A 19,749-nucleotide genomic window follows, 5' to 3' on the forward strand; every position below is an offset into this window, starting at 1 on the left:
GCACTGCCTGAGTCAGTGGTGGAGGCAGATATACTCGTGAAGTTTAAGAGACTACTAGACAGGTATATGGAGGAATTTAAGGTGGGGGGTTATATGGGAGGCAGGGTTTGAGGGTTGGCACAACTTTGTGGGCTGAAGGGCCTGTAATGTGCGGTACTGTTCTATGTTCTATGTTCTATTATCATCAGGATCATTGATATAAATGACAAACAGCAACAGTCCCAGCACCAATCCCTGCAGCACTTCACTAGTCACAGGCCTCCAGTCAGAGAGGCAATTGTCTACTGTCACTCTCTGGCTTCTCCCACAAAGCCAATGTCAAATCCAATTTACTACCCCACTGTGAATGTCAAGCCACTGACTCTTCTTGACCAGAGGTTATGGGGATAAGGTAGGAACTGGATACTGATTGTGGATGATCAGCCATGATCACAGTGAATGGCGGTGCTGGCTCGAAGGGCCAAATGGCCTACTCCTGCACCTATTGTCTATTGTCTATTGACCAATGTCTCAAGCGGAACCTTGTCAAATGCCTTGCTAAAGTTGTGATACAACAAAGTCAGGTGGAACAGTGTGCAGCACAGACTGAAGAGAAAGCTTACCAAGAGACATCTGTGGACTCAGGCAGGTGGGAAAAACTCAGGCAGAATGACACCAATTCAAGCAAACACACTGAGCCAAAAGGTGAATGGATTTAAGAATTATTTAAGCAGACAGCTGCCAGGAACAGTTGAGGTATACAAGTGAACAGCAGCCAGATTCAAAGAATAACCATAAAGCTCACAACACTCCACCTGGGCTGTCTCCAGGCTATAGAAGCCTGACTTAAGGACACCTGCACATATAAACAAAATCACAAGTCTGATTTATTTATATACTGTTTGTTCCTGCCAGCAGCAGCACTGGTTTCTGCACTCTCTCACTCCACTTTTAGGAATTGTTCTTTCTTATCAATCTTATCTGCTATTGATGCCATTCATGACAATACTGTGACGTTATAGTGTACCTATCAAGAGCACTCTGGTTGATCTTTCATTGATTCTGTTATAGTTACTATTCTCTAGATTTGCTGAGTATGCCCACAGAAAAAAGAATCTCAGGGTTGTATGTGGTGTATGACTGATAATAACATTTACTTGAACTTTGAATGTTGCAAGCATTTTCTGTTTTTAATGCAGCAACTTTGAGTAAGTTTATCAATCCTGGCCAATTCAACTGACTGCCCCAAGATCCCTGGCCCTTGGGAATTCAGATTGCATGGTAGTCAGGGGTTATAGAAACATAGAAAACCTACAGCACAATACAGGCCCTTCGGCTCACACTGCTGTAACAAACATGTACTTACTTTAGAAGTTACCTCGAATTACACATAGCCCTCTATTTTTTAAGCTCCATGTACCTATCCAGGAGCCTCTTAAAAGATCCTGTCGTATCCGCCTCCACCACAGTCGCTGGCAGCCCATTCCACGCACTCACCACTCTCTGCGTAAAAAACTTACCCCTGACATCTCCTCTGTACCTGCTTCCAAGCACCTTAAAACTGTGCACTCTCATGTTAACCATTTCAGCTCTGGGAAAAAGCCTCTGACTATCCACATGATCAATGCCTCTCATTATCTTGTACACCTCTATCAGGTCACCTCTCATCCTCCGTCGTTCCAAGGAGAAAAGGCCGAGTTCACTCAACCTATTCTCGTAAGGTACACTCCCCAATCCAGGCAACATCCTTGTAAATCTCCTCTGCACCCTTTCAATGGTTTCCACGTCCTTCCTGTAGTGAGGCAACCAGAATTGAGCACAGTACTCCAAGTGGGGTCTGACCAGGGTCCTACATAGCTGCAACAATACCTCTCAGCTCTTAAACTCAATCCCATGGTTGATGAAGGCCAATACACCGTATGCCTTCGTAACCACAGAGTCAACCTGCGTAGCAGCTTTGAGTGTCCTATGTACTCGGATCCCTCTGATCCTCCACACTGCCAAGAGTCTTACCATTAATACTATATTCTGCCATCATATTTGACCTACCAAATAGGGTGCCGTGCACAATCCTGATTTGATGGAGACAGACATGAGAGCACGGAGGAACATTGGTGAAACTTCTGAAATGCCCACTTCGCTGCCGCTGCTACTGTGTGATCCAGAATCTCTGGAGGGGAAGGCCCCGAGTCCTCGGCTTTGCTTGTTGCTGGGTAGCCGGGGGGGGGGGGGGCGTCGAAGCACTTCGCAGAGGATGGTGCTCAGTGCTCAGTGTCGGAGGGCTGGTCGGAGGCTCGAGGTTTTCGGATGGACTCAGAGTCCGCTGCGGTCGGGTGCTTCCAATGGTGCTGATCAGCAAGTTTGCGGCACTTGGAGGTTCATGGCAGGGAGAGTTTCTCCCTTCTACCATCTGCGTGAGATGATGAGGCTATCAGGACTTGAGACTTTTCTTTTTACCATGCCCATGGTCTGCTCTTTATCAAATTATGGTATTGCTTTGCACTGTTGTAACTATATGTTATAATTATGTGGTTTTGTCAGTTTTAGACTTGATTTGTCCTGTGGTTCTGTGATATCTTTCTGCAGGAACATTGTATCATTTTTTAATGCATGCATTTCTAAATGACAATAAACAAAGACTATGCATCCTCATAATCTAATCTAAAAAAAATGAACCACCTCACACTTATCTGGGTTGAACTCCACCTGCCACTTCTCAGACCAGTTTTGCATCCTATCAATGTCCCATTGTAACCTCTGACAGCCCTCCATACTATCCACAACACCCACAACCTTTGTGTCATCAGCAAATTAACTAACCTATCCCTCCACTTCCTCAACCAGGTCATTTATAAGAATCACAAAGAGTAGGGGTCCCAGAACAGATCCCTGAGGCACACCACTGGTCACTGGCCTCCATGCAGAATATGACCTGTCTACAACCACTCTTTGCCTTCTGTGGGCAAGCCAGTTCTGGATCCACAAAGCAAGGTCCCCTTGGATCCCATGCCTCCTCACTTTCTCAATAAGCCTTGCATGGGGTACCTTGTCAAATGCCTTGCTGAAATCCATATACCCTGCATCTACTGCTCTACCTTCATCAACGTGTTTAGTCACATCCTCAAAAAATTCAATCAGGCTCGTAAGGCACGACCTGCCTTTGACAAAGCCATGCTGACTATTCCTAATCATATTATGCCTCTCCAAATGTTCATAAACCCTGCCACTCAGTATCTTCTCCATCAACTTACCAACCACTGAAGTAAGACTCACTGGTCTATAATTTTATAACATCCGAAACCCTCCAATCCTCTAGAACCCCTCCTGTCTTGTCTCTGTGGTTATGACAAGCAAATGTTATCCAACCAGCCCCTGGGGCTGGTCACCAAGTGCACTCACCTGTCACCAGCGGTGAGAGCCGCCAGCTTCTCCTCCCCAGGCTGAGGGTCCGATACGTCGTCCAGGATCTTCTGCATCTGCACCTGGATCTCACAAGGCTTGAGCAGCCGGCCACTGTGGTAGAGCCAGACCTTGAAGTACCGACCCCTGTGGAAGACCACAATATGCTTGCTATCCTTCAGGTGCTGCAGGGTGTCTGAGGGAGAAGAAAAACCCGTCAGAGAGGGGGTGGTGCTGGAGCAACGGGGCTGCAGTGGGAGGAGTGGAGGGGGGAAGGAGTGAGGGGGAAGTGGGGAAGGAGTGAAGGAGGAAGGAATGAGGGAGGAGGGGGGTAGGGAGAGAGGGAGGAGAGGGGATAGGGAGAGAGGGAGGAGAGGGGGTAGGGAGTGAGGGAGAGTCAGGGAAGACATCGAGGGAGGTCGCCCATGATCTCAGTAGCCCCACCCTCTTTCCCTGTTTCGAACAGTCAGACACAGACAGCATTTGTCTCCTGCCCACTCGCGGGAGAATGGGTTTCCAAAACACCAAGCGAGCGGCCTGATGGGTGGGGGGGGGAGGAAGGAGGGGCAGCAGACAGACAGAGGGTGCACAAGGAGCGGCAGACAGACAGGCAGACGGTGGGGTGAAGGGTTGCCATTGGGCAAATGGTGGGGGTTAAGGTGAGTGAGACTGGGGGCAGCCAGAGAGACAGGAATGGTACACGAGAAGGAGCAACCAGACTGGTTGGGCATGTGAGGGGTGGGAGTCATACAAATGGAGAGGGGAGGGTGAGGGCTAGCAGAGACACATGGGTGGGGGGATCAGGGGGTGCAGTAAGGCTAAGGTGGCATGCAGGGATTGGTGGGTGCAATAACCTCTGCAGGGAGCTTATCCTCTCAGAGTTCCCCGGACAATGCGCTTGTGGAGACTTCTTTCAAAAACCTTAGCAAGAGATTCATCTGCCTTAAGTACAGCTTACTCAGTGCACAATCCCATCAAAGGTTTCCCAGCCAAGCACCTTGTTGCCAAGCAGAGGCAGAGATTGTGCACTGAACAACCTTTCCTTGGGTCCTCTCCAACCAAGGGAGTCAATAGGAAATAGGGGCCAGCCCCCACCGGACACAGGAAGTTGTTCCCAGAACAACCTCAGGGGCCACAGCCAGAAGTCCTCCCCATCTCCTGGAGCAGAGGGGAATATCTGAAGGTCATCCATGGATCTTCAGCAGCTAATCAGAAACAGTTCGAGGTACAATGCATGGCCGCATGGGAACTCCAGGGTCAGACCAGCAGATGAATACTGTCACTCAAACCACAATGAATAATGGGGATGTCACATTCCTTCAGTTATAGCTCCCCGATCCACCTGCCATTCCACGGTTACCACTCCACTTCACCTAATCTTCAGAGTTCTAGCACGAAGCAAAAGGCAGCAAGCATTAGAGGGCATGACAGAGCTGGAGAGATCGGTGAGGATGTAACTGTACCTGTCTCTAACCCAGGAATACGGCAGGTATTGTACATACGCTCGTACTGGGAGGAGCACATGGGGATTGAACTTTGACCCATAAGCTGAAAAGTAAAAGTCAAAAAACACAGAGTAAATTAAAATATATATAATTTAGGCAGGACAGAGTGGAATGAAATGGAGCGGATATGCCCTGGGAATTCACTTCATAGAGAGGTTGTGTGGGGAAGAGACGGAGGAAAGCAAGAAGGCGGGGAGGTTCTACACAGCCACATAAACAGATACACAGACAGTAAAACCAAACAAGCTGCCCATAAACACCGCACACCAGTCCTCGCAGAAGCGGGACCTGTGATGGTGATGCACAGTGATGGTGCACCCAGCTCCTCTTAGTGATGGAGAATCCTCAAATGAGAGAAAAGAAAAAAAACACGCTTTAAGCTGAGCTCTACTCCAGCAGCACACATTGGCTGGAAATGCCCTCAGCATGTGGGGGGCTGAGGGGGGCAGGGATCTTTGCCCCACTCCGGTCACCTGGTGTTAGCTGAATACTAGTTCATCTTACCTGAATGCTGGCCAGGGATGCGTGTCGTATTAAACATCCACTCAAACTGCGCGGAGCAGAGAGGAACCGCAGTGTCCTGCAGGCAAATCTGTGTCAGGCCAAGAGTGCCCCACAGTCACACGGGGGAGGACAGTGGGCATTGGGGTTGGGTCAGGTCAGTGGGGGAGGCAGGGAGGGGGGAGAGAAACTCCAATTTCAGACAGGAAGGGGTGGAGAAGAGGAGCAAGAGGAAGAAACACAGAACAAAGAGACAGCAAAATCAGAAAGGATTGAAACATTACGCATCCGTGGAAAGTTAAATACTTTTATACATAATTAACTGACCTGGGACAGTGTGAGGAGGGTTTCCTCTATAGCTCATCATGTACCGACAGACAGAGAGAGTATGGTGGGGAGAGCGAGAGAGAGTGGCGGAGAGAGTGTGTGTGACAGGGAGAGAGAGAGAGTGGCGGAGAGAGAGAGAGAGAGTGTGGCGAGAGAGAGAGAGTGTGGCGAGAGAGAGAGTGTGGCAGAGAAAGAGAGTGTGGCAGAGAGAGAGAGGGAGTGCGGCTGAGAGAGAGAGAGGGAGTGTGGCAGAGAGAGAGAGGGAGTGTGGCAGAGAGAGAGGGAGTGTGGCAGAGAGAGAGAGATTGTGACAGAGAGAGTGTGTTTGAGAGAGAGTGTGATGGGGAGAGAGAAAGAGTGACAGAGAGAGTGTGTGAGAGAGAGAGAGAGAGAGTGAGAGTGTGTGTGAGAGAGAGAGTGTGTGACAGAGAGAGAGATTGTGACAGGGAGAGAGAGATTGTGACAGGAAGAGAGAGATTGTGACAGGGAGAGAGAGTGTGTGAGAGAGAGTGTGATGGGCAGAGAGTGTGACAGAGAGAGAGAGTGTGACAGGGAGAGAGAGTGTGACAGAGAGAGAGTGTGTGACAGAGAGCGAGTGTGTGACAGAGAGAGATTGTGACAGAGAGAGATTGTGACAGAGAGAGAGTGTGTGTGACGGGGAGAGAGAAAGAGTGACGGGGGGGAGAGGGGGAAAGGCAGTCACAGACAATAAGGGTAGAGTGAGTGATAGTGTGAGGGAGACAAAAGAGAGACTGCAGAACCTGGAACAAAACACAAGACACCAGAGGAACTCTGCGGGTCAGGCAGCATCTCTGGGAAGTGGAGAATGGGCAGTCGAAGATCTGGGTGAAGACCCTTCAGCTGAATTAAAAAGACAGGTCCTTATAAGGTGAGGGGAAGGGATGAGGAAGATCTGGCAGGGGAAAGGTGGTCCATGTGCGGAAGAGGATTATAGGCAGGGGAGTGGGATTGATGTCAGAAGCTGGGAAGTGATGGGCAAAGACAACAAATAGCTGAAGATGATGTGACTGGAGAGGAAGGTGGAGGGAGGGAGGCAGGGAGGCACTCCCTACTCATCTACCTGCCAGCTCTCGCTCCATCCACTCCCTTCGTCTTTTTACACAGGCTATCTCCTCTCTGTTTCTTCGGTCCAGATGAAGGGTGTTGACCTGAAATGCCAGCTGTCCATTTCTCTTCCAGGCTTAACGCCAGTGGAGATGAGGAATGTTCAGCCCCAGTTTCTGTGTATATTTAAGCTTCCTGTTGCTGACCCTGACTCTTTCCCCAGTCTCCACACTAAACAAGGGTGACTGTGGGCACGAGGGCAAAGAGGTTGACGGAGGAGGAAAAGACAAGGTGAGAGACGGGGAGAGCACGAGGAAGAGAAAGGGGCAGGAGCCAGGCTGGGGAAGGATATGGTGTGAGGGGGAGAAGGGCTTAGGGAGAAGAGGCAGACAGAGTAGTGAAGCACCGACAGGGGTGAGGGTGAGGGTCACGGTCAGGGTGGGAAGGACTGTGATACCCGAGAGTCTTCAAGCATACATACGGGGCGGATTTCCTCACGGTCAAGTTTACGGCGATAAAGCAACATGGCATGGATGGTGTTGCCTGCTCGAGCCGCCTGTAACTGTGTTGGAACAACGTACAGGTAATCCTGAAAAAGAGGCAGACATTTGCTCACCAGTTGAATGGAAGCAAGGCAGGGCACTGCTGTCTCCGTGTCCCAGAGACACAGACCAAATTGACTCAAAACTCCAGTTCCAATGGCATTGGACACCTGGTGTCCCCACTTCCCACTGCTTCACCATAATCAAATACCCCACCCACACTGGACATTCTCTCTTCTTCCCTCTCCCATCAGGCAGAAGATGCAAAAGCCTTAAAGCACCTACCACCAAAATCAAAGACCCTTCGACCCTGCTATTATCAGCCTCTTGAAGGGAGCTCTTGTACGATATGATGGACCCTTGATCTCATAATCTACTTTGTTATAACTTTGCACTTTACTATTTACTTACTCTGCGTGTTCTCTGTAGCTGTTACACTTTATTCTGCATTGTTATTGTTGCACCTTGTTCTGCCTCAGTGCACTGCCGAACAATTTGATTTTTTGAAAAACTTTTCACTGTACATGTGACAATAATAAACAATAACAAATCCTTCCTGATCATCTCGGCCCATCAAACCTTGGCTCTTTGACAAGGGAATGGAAATGACATCAAGTGTACTGGTAACCATTTTCTAAGGTAACACCAATTTTTTCTTAAAGACATAGGAGAAAAATTAGGCCATTTGGCCCATCAAGTCTGCTCCACCATTCGACCATGGCCGATCCTTTTTCCCCTCCTCAGCCCCACTCCCCGGCCTTCTCCCCGTTATCTCTGATGCTCCATCCAGTCAAAAACCTATCAAGCTCTGCCTTAAATACATCTAATGACTTGGCCTCCACAGCTGCCTGTGGTAATAAATTCCACAAATTCACCACAAAGAAATTTCTCTGAATCCCTGTTTTGAATGGACGCCCCTCTATCCTGAGGCTGTGCCCTCTTGTCCTAGACTCCACCACCACGGGAAACATCCTTTCTACACCTACTGTCTAGGCCTTTCAACGTTCAAAAGATTTCAATGAGATCACCCCCATCCTTCTAAATTCCAGCAAGTACAGACCCAAAGCTATCAAATGTTCCTTGTATGATAACCTTTTCATTCCCAGAATCATCCTTATGAAGCTCCTCTAAAACCCCTCCAATGCCAGCACAACTTTTCTGAGATGAGGAGCTCAAAACTGTTCATAATACTCAAGGTGAGGCCTCACCAGTGCCTTATAAATTATCAGCTTCACATCCCTGCACTTGTATTCAAGACCACTTGAAATGAATGCCAGCATTGCAATTGCCTTCCTCACCACCAACTCTACCTGCAAGTTAACCTTTAGCGGGTTCTGCACAAAGACTCCCAACTCCCTTTACATCTCAGAATTTTGGATTTTCTCCCCATTTAGAAAATAGTCTGCACATTTACTTCTACTACCAGTGCATGACCATGTACTTTCCAACATTGTATTTCATTTGCCACTCTCTTGCCCATTCTCCTAACCTGTAAGTCCTTCTGCAGCCTACCTGTTTCCTCAACACTACCTGCCCCTCCACCAAACTTTGTATCATCTGCAAACTTGGCAACAAAGACATCTATTTCATCATCTAAACAACAGGAATTCTGCAGATGCTGGAAATTCAAGCAACACACATCAAAGTTGCTGGTGAACGCAGCAGGCCAAGCAGCATCTGTAGGAAGAGGTGCAGTCGACGTTTCAGGCTGAGACCCTTCGTCAGGACTAACTGAAAGAAGAGTGAGTAAGGGATTTGAAAGTTGGAGGGGGAGGGGGAGATCCAAAATGATAGGAGAAGATAGGAGGGGGAGGGATGGAGCCAAGAGCTGGACAGGTGATAGGCAAAAGGGATATGAGAGGATCATGGGACAGGAGGTCTGGGAAGAAAGACAAGTGGGGGGGGGACCCAGAGGATGGGCAAGAGGTATATTCAGAGGGACAGAGGGAGAAAAAGGAGAGTGAGAGAAAGAATGTGTGCATAAAAATGAGTAACAGATGGGGTACGAGGGGGAGGTGGGGCCTTAGCGGAAGTTAGAGAAGTCGATGTTCATGCCATCAGGTTGGAGACTACCCAGATGGAATATAAGGTGTTGTTCCTCCAACCTGAGTGTGGCTTCATCTTTACAGTAGAGGAGGCCGTGGATAGACATGTCAGAATGGGAATGGGATGTGGAATTAAAATGTGTGGCCACTGGGAGATCCTGCTTTCTCTGGCGGACAGAGCGTAGATGTTCAGCAAAGCGGTCTCCCAGTCTGCGTCGGGTCTCGCCAATATATAAAAGGCCACATCGGGAGCACCGGACGCAGTATATCACCCCAGTCCACTCACAGGTGAAGTGTTGCCTCACCTGGAAGGACTGTTTGGGGCCCTGAATGGTGGTAAGGGAGGAAGTGTAAGGGCATGTGTAGCACTTGTTCCGCTTACACGGATAAGTGCCAGGAGGGAGATCAGTGGGGAGGGATGGGGGGACGAATGGACAAGGGAGCTGTGTAGGGAGCGATCCCTGCGGAATGCAGAGAGAGGCGGGGAGGGAAAGATGTGCTTAGTGGTGGGATCCCGTTGGAGGTGGCGGAAGTTATGGAGAATAATATGTTGGACCCGGAGGCTGGTGGGGTGGTAGGTGAGGACCAGGGGAACCCTATTCCTAGTGGGGTGGCGGGAGGATGGAGTGAGAGCAGATGTACGTGAAATGAGGGAGATGCGTTTAAGAGCAGAGTTGATAGTGGAGGAAGGGAAGCCCCTTTCTTTAAAAAAGGAGGACATCTCCCTCGTCCTAGAATGAAAAGCCTCATCCTGAGAGCAGATGCGGCGGAGACGGAGGAATTGCGAGAAGGGGATGGCATTTTTGCAAGAGACAGGGTGAGAAGAGGAATAGTCCAGATAGCTGTGATAGTCAGTATTTCATCATCTAGATCATTGTTATACAGCATAAAAAGAGGTGGTCCCAAAACTGACCTCTACGGAACATCACTAGTCACTGGCAGCCAACCAGAAAAGGACCCTTTTATTCCCACAGGCTGCATCCTACCAATCAGCCAATGTTCTAACCATGCCACTAAAAGAATTAGATATGTGGCAACTCTGTGTGCAGGTTCAACAGGGCTCATCAAATATTCCTATTTAGTTACTGATATCACAAAACAACAAATTTCACAACATATGCCAGTGATGTTAACCCCGATTCTGCTGACTTTATCATCCTTGGCTCTTCTCCAGCTGCCTGAATGTTTTGATTAGGTTGATCTCATCATCCTCTCCATCGGTGATGTGTATGCCGAGGAACTTAAAGCTGTTCACCCCCTAACCCCAGATCCATTGATGTCAACAGGGGTTAGCCTGTCTCCATTCCTCCTATAGTCCACAACCAGCTCCTTTGTTTTTGCGACATTGAGGGAGAAGTTGTTTTCTTGACACCACTGTGTCAGGGTGATAACTTCCTCACTGTAGGCCACCTCATTATTATTTGAGATTAGGCCAATCAATGTAGTGCCGTCAACAAATTTAATTAGCAGATTGGAGCTGTGGGTGGCGACACAGTCATGGGTGTACAGAGAGTGAAAGAGGGGACTCAGTACGCAGACCTGAGGGGCTCCTGTGTTGAGAGTCAGAGGGGTGGAGGTGAGGGAGCCCACTTTTACCACCTGCCAGCACTCCGACAGGAAGTCCAGGATCCAGCTGCACAAGACAGGGTGAAGGCTGAGGTCTCTGAGCTTCTTATTGAGCCTAGAGGGAATTATGGTGTTGAATGCTGAACTGTAGTCCAAGAACAGCATTCTCACATAAGCATTCTTCTTCTCCAAGTGTGTAAGGATGGTGTGGGGAGCTGTGGCTATTGCGTCATCAGTTGATCAGTTGTGTCAGCAGGCGAATTGTAGGTGGTCCAGTTTTGGTGGTAGCAAGCTGCAGATGTAGTCCTTGACCAGCTTCTTAAAGCATTTGCTTATTATTGAGGTGAGTACGACAGGTCGCCAGTCATTCAGGCATGTTACCTTGGACTTTTTTGGTACAGGGACAATGGTGGATAATTTGAAGCAGGAGGGCACTCTACACTGGGAGAAGGAGAGATTAAAAACTAGACAATGGGGTGACCCATTGGGGCACCCTTTGAGAGAAGGGTAGTGCAGTCTGATGTGACCAGAATGAACATTAAATTTTCCTAGATGCTATTGGTATCGCTTTACTTTGGAAACTGAAGTAGAAAACAGTTTATTAAAGAAGAATGACGCATAGCAAAGCAAATATAGCTCCTCCTCGTTTAACGAAGGACACTTTTGATAGCATCATTTCTGGTTTATCTGCCAGCCTTGTGCCTCTTGTTCTCATTCTGGAGTCGTGCAGTCCTTTCATCCGCCGTCTCTCCATCTCTTCTGCTGTTTGTTGTTTGTCTCTGATCCTGGAGATGTGCATGCCTCTCCTCCTCTGTCTCTTCTTCTCTCATCTTTTTTTGTCCTGACTCTTTGATCCTGGAGTCATGCGGCCCTGGCCTCATCTGATTCTTGTTCTCTCCCTCTCCTTGCTGCTTCCCGACGAATTTTGGCATCATCTCTTGACCATAATGTTCCCCTCCCCTTGCCACACAGCATAATTAGGCTGACCGTTTTTTTTTACCCTATTGCTGGATAGAAGATAGGAAGCAGTAACACCAAAGGATGCTGATTATTCTTGATGATGTGGTTGGCGCTCTCCTAAATGGACGTGATATAGTCACCGCTGTCCTTTGACTGTAGCAAAGGGTTTTATAGGTGTCTCGGAGTACGTCATTACAATAAGATAAATTATCTCTTATTGATAGGTGGCAGTTAGATCTGTCCCAATCCTGCACATGCTGATGGTGATTAGCAGAACGTGACCCCACGAAATAGAGCTGCCCTGCCCTTTTGCTCCGGTAGGTGTCGCTGCTGAGACTGGCCGTGTGCATGCGTCGGGCTGTCGCGTCCCGATTTCCATGATGGCCGATCGGGTCTCGGGTGAAAGGCAACCTGTTGATTTTTGGCAAATGAGCAATTTTATATGACCATATAACGCTGAACTTTGCCTGCATTCTGTAAGTTAGCGCATTTTAATTCAATTTAGCCAAAAAAAAGTGCCGCTGTAATGCACCGTTTGCGCTAACTGGAGTTCACAAACAGACAGACAGAGCATGAGAGTTTTAGTAGTATATAGATGTCTGTTAACACACCTGCCAGTTGTGCTGTGCACATCCTGAGTACTTTCCTTGGGATGCCGCCTGGTCCTGCAGCCTTGCGACTGTCCACTTGCTGGAAGCATCTACATACCTCAGCCTCAGAGATGACAGGTTGCAGCGTGTGGCCGTGGCTTTCTTTGGAGGCACAGAGTTAGCGACATCGAACTGAGTGTAAAAGCGATTGAGCTCATCTGGGAGAGAGACCGCGATGTTGGCGGCACCATATGTTTGGCTTTGAAGCCTGCGATGGTATGTGAAGCCACCACTCGCCACCAGTCACGTGTGTTATTCAGAGTGAATCTTGACTCAATCTTCTCTCTGTATTAACCGAACTTCAGAGCAGATGGAGAGCTTGGGCATAAGCTGCCCACTCAGATGCACTCAAGAAGCTGGACACCACACAGGACATGGTAGCCCATCTAATGGGCATCTAAACCAACACCATTTGCTCAGTCCACCGCCGACACGCGGCAGTATTTGTACTACCTACAGGATGCAGTGCAGTAACTCACCAAGACTGCGCAGACAGCACCTTCTGAACTCACCACCTGGGAGTTGCCCAAAAATCCACAAAACATCCTGCGTCATAATCCCGGAACTACAGCAGTGTGAATACACCCACACCTCCGGAACTACACCAGTGTGAATACACCCACACCTCCGGAACGACAGCAGTGTGAATACACCCACACCTCCAGAATTACAGCAGTGCGAATACACCCACACCTCCGGAACGACAGCAGTGCGAATACACCCACACCTCCGGAACGACAGCAGTGCGAATACACCCACACCTCCGGAACGACAGCAGTGCGAATACACCCACACCTCCGGAACTACAGCAGTGTGAATACACCCACACCTCCGGAACTACACCAGTGTGAATACACCCACACCTCCGGAACGACAGCAGTGTGAATACACCCACACCTCTGGAACTACAACAGTGTGAATACACCCACACCTCTGGAACGACAGCAGTGTGAATACACCCACACCTCCGGAACGACAGCAGTGTGAATACACCCACACCTCTGGAACGACAGCAGTGTGAATACACCCACAGTTCTGGAACTACAGCAGTGTGAATACACCCACACCTCTGGAACTACAGCAGTGTGAATACACCCACACCACTGGAACTACAACAGTGTGAATACACCCACACTTCCGGAACTACAACAGTGCGAATACACCCACACCTCTGGAACTACAGCAGTGTGAATACACCCACACCTCCGGAACCACAACAGTGTGAATACATCCACAGCTTTGGAACTACAGCAGTGTGAATACACCCACACCTCCGGAACTACAACAGTGTGAATACACCCACACTTCCGGAACTACAGCAGTGCGAATACACCCACACCTACTGAACTACGACAGTGTGAATACACCCACACCTCTAGAACTACAGCAGTGCGAATACACCCACACCTCCGGAACTACAACAGTGCGAAGACACCCACACCCCCGGAACTACAACAGTGTGAATACACCCACAGCTCTGGAACTACAGCAGTGCGAATACACCCATACCTCCGGAAATACAACAGTGTGAATACATCCACACCTTGGAAATACAACAGTGTGAATAGACCCACACTTCTGGAACTACAACAGTGCGAATACACCCACACCTCCGGAAGTACAATAGTGTGAATAGACCCACACCCCTCAGAACTACTACAGTGAGAATACACCCACACCTCCGGAACTACAGCAGTGTGAATAGAACCACACCTCCGGAACTACAACAGTGTGAATCGACCCACACCTCTGGAACTACAACAGTGTGAATACACCCACACCTCCGGAACTACAACAGTGTGAATACACCCACAGCTCCGGAACTACAACAGTTTGAATACACCCACAGCTCCGGGACTACAACAGTGTTAATACACCCACACCTCCAGAACTACGACAGTGCGAATACACCCACAGCTCCGGAACTACAGCAGTGCGAATACACCCACAGCTCCGGAACTACAGCAGTGCGAATACACCCACAGCTCCGGGACTACAACAGTGCGAATACACCCACACCTCCGGAAATACAACAGTGTGAATAGACCCACACCTCCAGAACTACTACAGTGAATACACCCACACCTCCGGAAATACAGCAGTGTGAATACACCCACACCTCTGGAAATACAGCAGTGTGAATACACCCACAGCTCCGGAACTACAGCAGTGCGAATACACCCACACCTCCGGAACTACAACAGTGTGAATACACCCACACCTCCGGAACTACAACAGTGTGAATACACCCACACCTCCAGAACTACAGCAATTCAAGATGCTAGCTCACCACCGCCTTCTTAAGGGCAGCGAGAGAGGGTCAACTAGATGCTGACTCATCCTCAAAAGAATGAAAAATAATCCGCTCTCAGATCTCTCCGCCTCCTCATTCAAATGCCCACTTTCTATTTAACCTTCTTTAGATGGAATTGGAATTGGTTTGTTTTTATCCCATGTACTGAGAAAAACTTGACTTAATCATTGCTCATACAGATCAGATAATTTACACAGTGCAAAGGATCCAGACGTTCAACTCAACTACTCCTTTTCTGACCCAAAATCCAAAACTGCACACAATCCTCACCTGCTCCCTCTCCCAGACTAAGTCCCAGATCCCCACATAGCCACTGTTCATCAAACCATCTTCCCCGCTATCACCAGTGCCACCTCTCATCAGAAGTGCACACCCACTCACCATTGCATAGTAATTGCTGTTCACCATGATGGGCCCACGTCCTCGCAGATAGATGTACTCCTCCCACCAGTCGCTGACCTGTTTATCAGATTACAGTCAAACCGGGCATTCCAGACGCACGCATTGACATACAACAGTTTTGTTCATTGCCAGCCTCGAAGGGACAGAGCAGTTGCTCAAAGGCTAATGGTACACTGCTGGCCACAGAGGTCATTGTCTACAAGGATCGAACACACAGTGGGGACTGTCGACAGTTCCACACATGGCCAAACGTCAGCTGTTCTGACCTGACCAAGATCTAATTTTGACAGCTATCCAACCACAAGTCCATTGTGACCATCTTAGAACCCTTCCGCAGATGCCATCTGTCAGCATATTGCCAGGAAGGAGTCTGAATACAATTCCCCAGCCCTGGAGTAAAAACACAACTGGATATTCCTAGTAAACCTCAATTAATGTGATGGAGCATTTGATTCATGGTGCTAGGTTGGAGAAATGAAGGAAAGGGAAAGATTAAGATCCCTGTTAGCATATATATTAATGATTTTGATGGGTTTGCAGGTGGTATAATTTGTATGCTTTTGAGGCCATATGACAGAGGAGAAGAATTAGACCATTGAGTCTGCTCCATCATTTCATAATGGTTAATTTATCATCCCTCTCAACCCCTCATTCTTACCTTCTCACCGTAACCAGTCTAATCAACCTCTGCTTTAAATATACCCAATGACTTGGCCTCCACAGCCACCTGTGGCAATGAATTTAATAAATGTGACAGCAGAATTGGAGAGTGAAGAAGATCAACCTAGGTTACAACAGGATTTAGTTCAACTGGGAAAGTGATCAAAGGGATGGCAAATCAAATTTAATTCAGTTAAGTGTACAGGGATGCACTGTGGGAAGTTAAACCAGGACAGGACTTACCAAGTAAATGGCAGGGCGCTGGGGAGACCTGGACATGGAAGTGAGTGGCAACGCGTTTAGACATGGTGGTGAAGAATGCTTGCCTTTAGTACCTTTGGAATCGAGTGGGGACATCATATTACAATTATACCATATGTTAGGCTGAACTTGCAGTACTTCGTGAAGGTCTGCGATTAACCTGGAGCAGCTACAGAAAAGATTCACGAGGATGTTGCCACAACTGAAGGGCTTTCCTGAAGCAAAGGAAGTTGCAGTTGGGGTTGGGTGGGTGGGGATTGGATGGTTTTATAGAGATTGGTAAAATCAAGAGGGGTGTAGATAAGGTGAATGGTCACAGTCGTTTTCCCAGGGTAAGCGAGTCTAAAACGTGAGAGCACATGTGTGAGGTGAGAGGGGCAAGATTCAAAATGGACCCGAGGAGCAACTTTTTCCACACAGAGGGTGGTGGGTATATGGAATGAGCTGCCAGAGGGAGTGGTAGAGACAGGTACCATTACAGCATTTCAAAAAAATTTAGAAAGGTACGTGGATAGGAAAGGCTTAGAGGATATGGGCTTAGATAGTGTAGCATCTTAGTCAGTATGGGCCAGCTTGGCTGAAGTGCTCTGTGGATCCACCAGTGAATGTGAAAACCATGAGCAGGAAAAGGGGAAGAGAGAACGAGCAAGAAGAGTGAAAGACTGTTCAGCTCCAGGGAGGGATACCAGTCACAGTCAGAGTCATTCAGTACAGGTCCACTCTAGTCATCAGGTCCCATGGACTACATTTTATCCTCCCCAAATTCCCATCAATCCCCCCCACAATCTAAAACTCACCTATACACTAGGGACATCGACTGTAAGTAATTGCCAGTGACTGGACATTATATCATCCAGTGTGTGGGCGGTCCCAGTAAGCATAGTCCCTGGTTGCGCAAAAACCAGGTTCCAGTTAAAATCAAACAAGACAGGATCTCACCTGCAGAGACATTACTTACATAGTTGGTGGCCCACCAGGATTTGAGCTTCAGATACCATTGAAGCCTTGGTCCCTCCTTCAGCTCAAAATCCCGAGCCAGCGCCTGCATCCGCTTGAAATTCTCGTCAGTCAGGAGTGGACGGACAGACTCCAAGTACTGGACACAACAAGAGCACATCACTCCATCACAGACCATAGGTAGCATAGACAGACATACCACCAAGAGATGGGGAGTCACTGGGATTACCGGTGAACTCTACTGCTGAAGTTTGTAATGTCACATTACAGTCACAATCAATGTATCAAATTCTTGTCCCATATTACTGGAAGGGTTTGATAACACAGGAGAGTTTCAGCTATGCAATAATTCAAATTCATCTCCACCATAGGCACAACCTTATGCACCACTGAGATCATCTTCAAACAGCAGTGCCTCAAGAACTATTCCATCACTCAGTATCAGGGAGATGCTGCTTCTGAATGGTGGGTGGTGCAGGAGCCTGAAGATGCATACTCAACACAGTAGGAACCTCTGCCATCAGATTTCTAACCTCCCATAAACTCATGAACACTACTTCACTTTTCCTCTTTTGCACTATTTAATTATTTTATTTTTTATTGGAACTTGGGTATTCTTTATGCATTGCACTCTACTGCTGCTACAGAACAACAAGTTTCACAACTATGTCTGTTATAATAACCTAACTCTAATTCTAAATTACTTGGTACGAGACAGGGGGCCACAGGCTTATCGTCCCCATGATAGATCCTGGCACAAAGCTCCATCACTCCACTCCTCTTCTCCTTCTATCCCCCTCTAGCGCCCAGTATTTTATTCTCTCTCCCCTCACCAAGTTCACACACAACACTGAGATTGTTGATGCTATTAGTCAGAGCTCCACAGCACAAAAACAGGCCTTCAGGCCATCATGTTCATTCCAACCATTACATACCTATCCACATTTGCCAGCCTTCTCTGTCTTGGTGACCCAGGTATTTGTCTAGATGTTTTATAGAGGTTGTAGGCTCTTTGCTGTCACCACCCCCTCAGACAGTGTGTTCCTGATTGCAACCACCCAGTGGGTGAAAACAAACCTGACCTTTCCTGTTCACCCTCTCGGGGCTGTTCAGCAATTTTATATGGCCCTTTAATTTATTAACCCAACTATCTTATCTGTAGAATAGGAAACAACTCTGGACTGGTCCAACACGCAACCTGCTGGAGCAACTCGGCAGGTCAAGCAGTATTCGCAGGGGGAAGGAATCATTGATGTTTCGGGTTGAGATCCTCCAGCAGAATGCATGTTGCTCCAGATTCCAGCATTCTTGTGTTTCCTCAGTCCTGGTCCATCCAACTCAAAAACAATAATTCCCTGGGCTCAACAACACTTTTGTAAATCTCCTCTACATCCTTGCACGCACGTGATACTGCATATACTTCATGTGGTCAGAAGCGATTGTGGTTTTACCACTCTGACAGGGCCGGGTGTTTCATACAGTTCCACTAGACTCTGCCTGATCTTACATTCCTGCTGCCACTGCCGCAAGTGTTCTGCTCTCTATAGATACCTAAAATGACCAGCCAACAAATTAACTTGTTTCTTCCTCCCTCAGCTGCCACTACCTTCCTCATTATCAATATCACTCCTAACTTCAGTATCAGGGCCATCTGCACACTTCTTAATCTAGCCCCCATGTTTCTCCAAATCATTTGTAAAAAGCAAGGGAAAGAGTGCTGAAACCTGCAGAACCCTACCACACACAACCTTCCTATCAGTGACGTCCAGCGATTTCCCATGACCAATGTCAAAGTTGTGCTTACTCGTCTCCCTTTTTAAACCACATTAGCAGTCAGCTGAGTGCTATGCTTGTATCTAAACAGGCTCAAAATCTCACCTTATGCCAGCTCCACCCCTGCTTTTCTGAAGAGCCTGTGATACGTTTTACCCAAGGTGGAGAATTATCTATTTTTAAAGTTGATTGACCCCTCAATTTCTTTGTCTTTGTGAAAGTCACTTTCTTCCTCTTTAACATCAATGCCTGCAATTCTCTATTTTCTAAAGACAGACGCAAAGTGTTCATTTAGAGCTGTCATTTTTGTGTACCCTTCCCTTTTACAAGCTCATAAAGGAGTTTTCCTTTATATTTCTCGTCAATGTTACTTTTTCATCCCTTCCCACTCTACACCTTCCACACCCCATGGCCTTTCCTACTGTTCAAGCTCTTCATACTTCTCACAGGCTTCCCTTCTTGGTTTTATCCCACTCCGTTTCTGGACATTCATGAAGGCCCAAAACCCTGGAGGTCTCCCTTCCACTTTTGCCCTCCCACATGCAAATGCCCACCAGGTTAATAGTTCAGTTGATAAGGTTGAGAATGCGCCAAAGCAGAGATAGACAAGAGACTTAGCTATTTATTACAATTCTGAATATAGCTCAGAGGCTTTAATGCACAGTAAGAGGATCAACTCTCAAAACTTTCCTACGTAGGTAAAGCTTACTCCAGTCCCATTGAACACATAGAACATAAAACTCTGCAAACTATCCCACATTGCCTACAGCACAGTTACATAACAACAAAGCTCCTTCAAGGTTGTCTCAGCTGAATACCGCTTTAGAAAATTCAGTGTTGATA

At 47.8% G+C, this 19,749-nt stretch overlaps 1 protein-coding gene across 5 annotated transcripts in view; it reads right to left on the minus strand.

Annotated features, from left to right (window-relative positions):
* The window catches only part of cpt1ab (carnitine palmitoyltransferase 1Ab (liver)), a 97,879-nt gene that overhangs the window by 52,629 nt on the left and 25,501 nt on the right, over positions 1-19,749 (minus strand). For 4 of the 5 annotated variants that reach the window (XM_072272129.1, XM_072272128.1, XM_072272127.1 and 1 more), the window contains exons 7-11: positions 17,135-17,272; positions 15,235-15,312; positions 7,258-7,365; positions 4,842-4,926; positions 3,379-3,574 (exon numbers count right to left, since the gene is read on the minus strand). In XM_072272129.1, coding sequence (XP_072128230.1) covers positions 3,379-3,574; positions 4,842-4,926; positions 7,258-7,365; positions 15,235-15,312; positions 17,135-17,272 — 605 coding nt within the window. Of the gene's footprint in view, positions 1-3,378; positions 3,575-4,841; positions 4,927-5,387; positions 5,464-7,013; positions 7,022-7,253; positions 7,366-15,234; positions 15,313-17,134; positions 17,273-19,749 lie in introns of all 5 variants that reach the window. The other variant, XM_072272132.1, reaches the window with a different exon arrangement.

This window comes from Mobula birostris, chromosome 11 (assembly GCF_030028105.1).
Source record: "Mobula birostris isolate sMobBir1 chromosome 11, sMobBir1.hap1, whole genome shotgun sequence".
In the NCBI taxonomy this organism is placed as follows: domain Eukaryota; kingdom Metazoa; phylum Chordata; class Chondrichthyes; order Myliobatiformes; family Myliobatidae; genus Mobula; species Mobula birostris.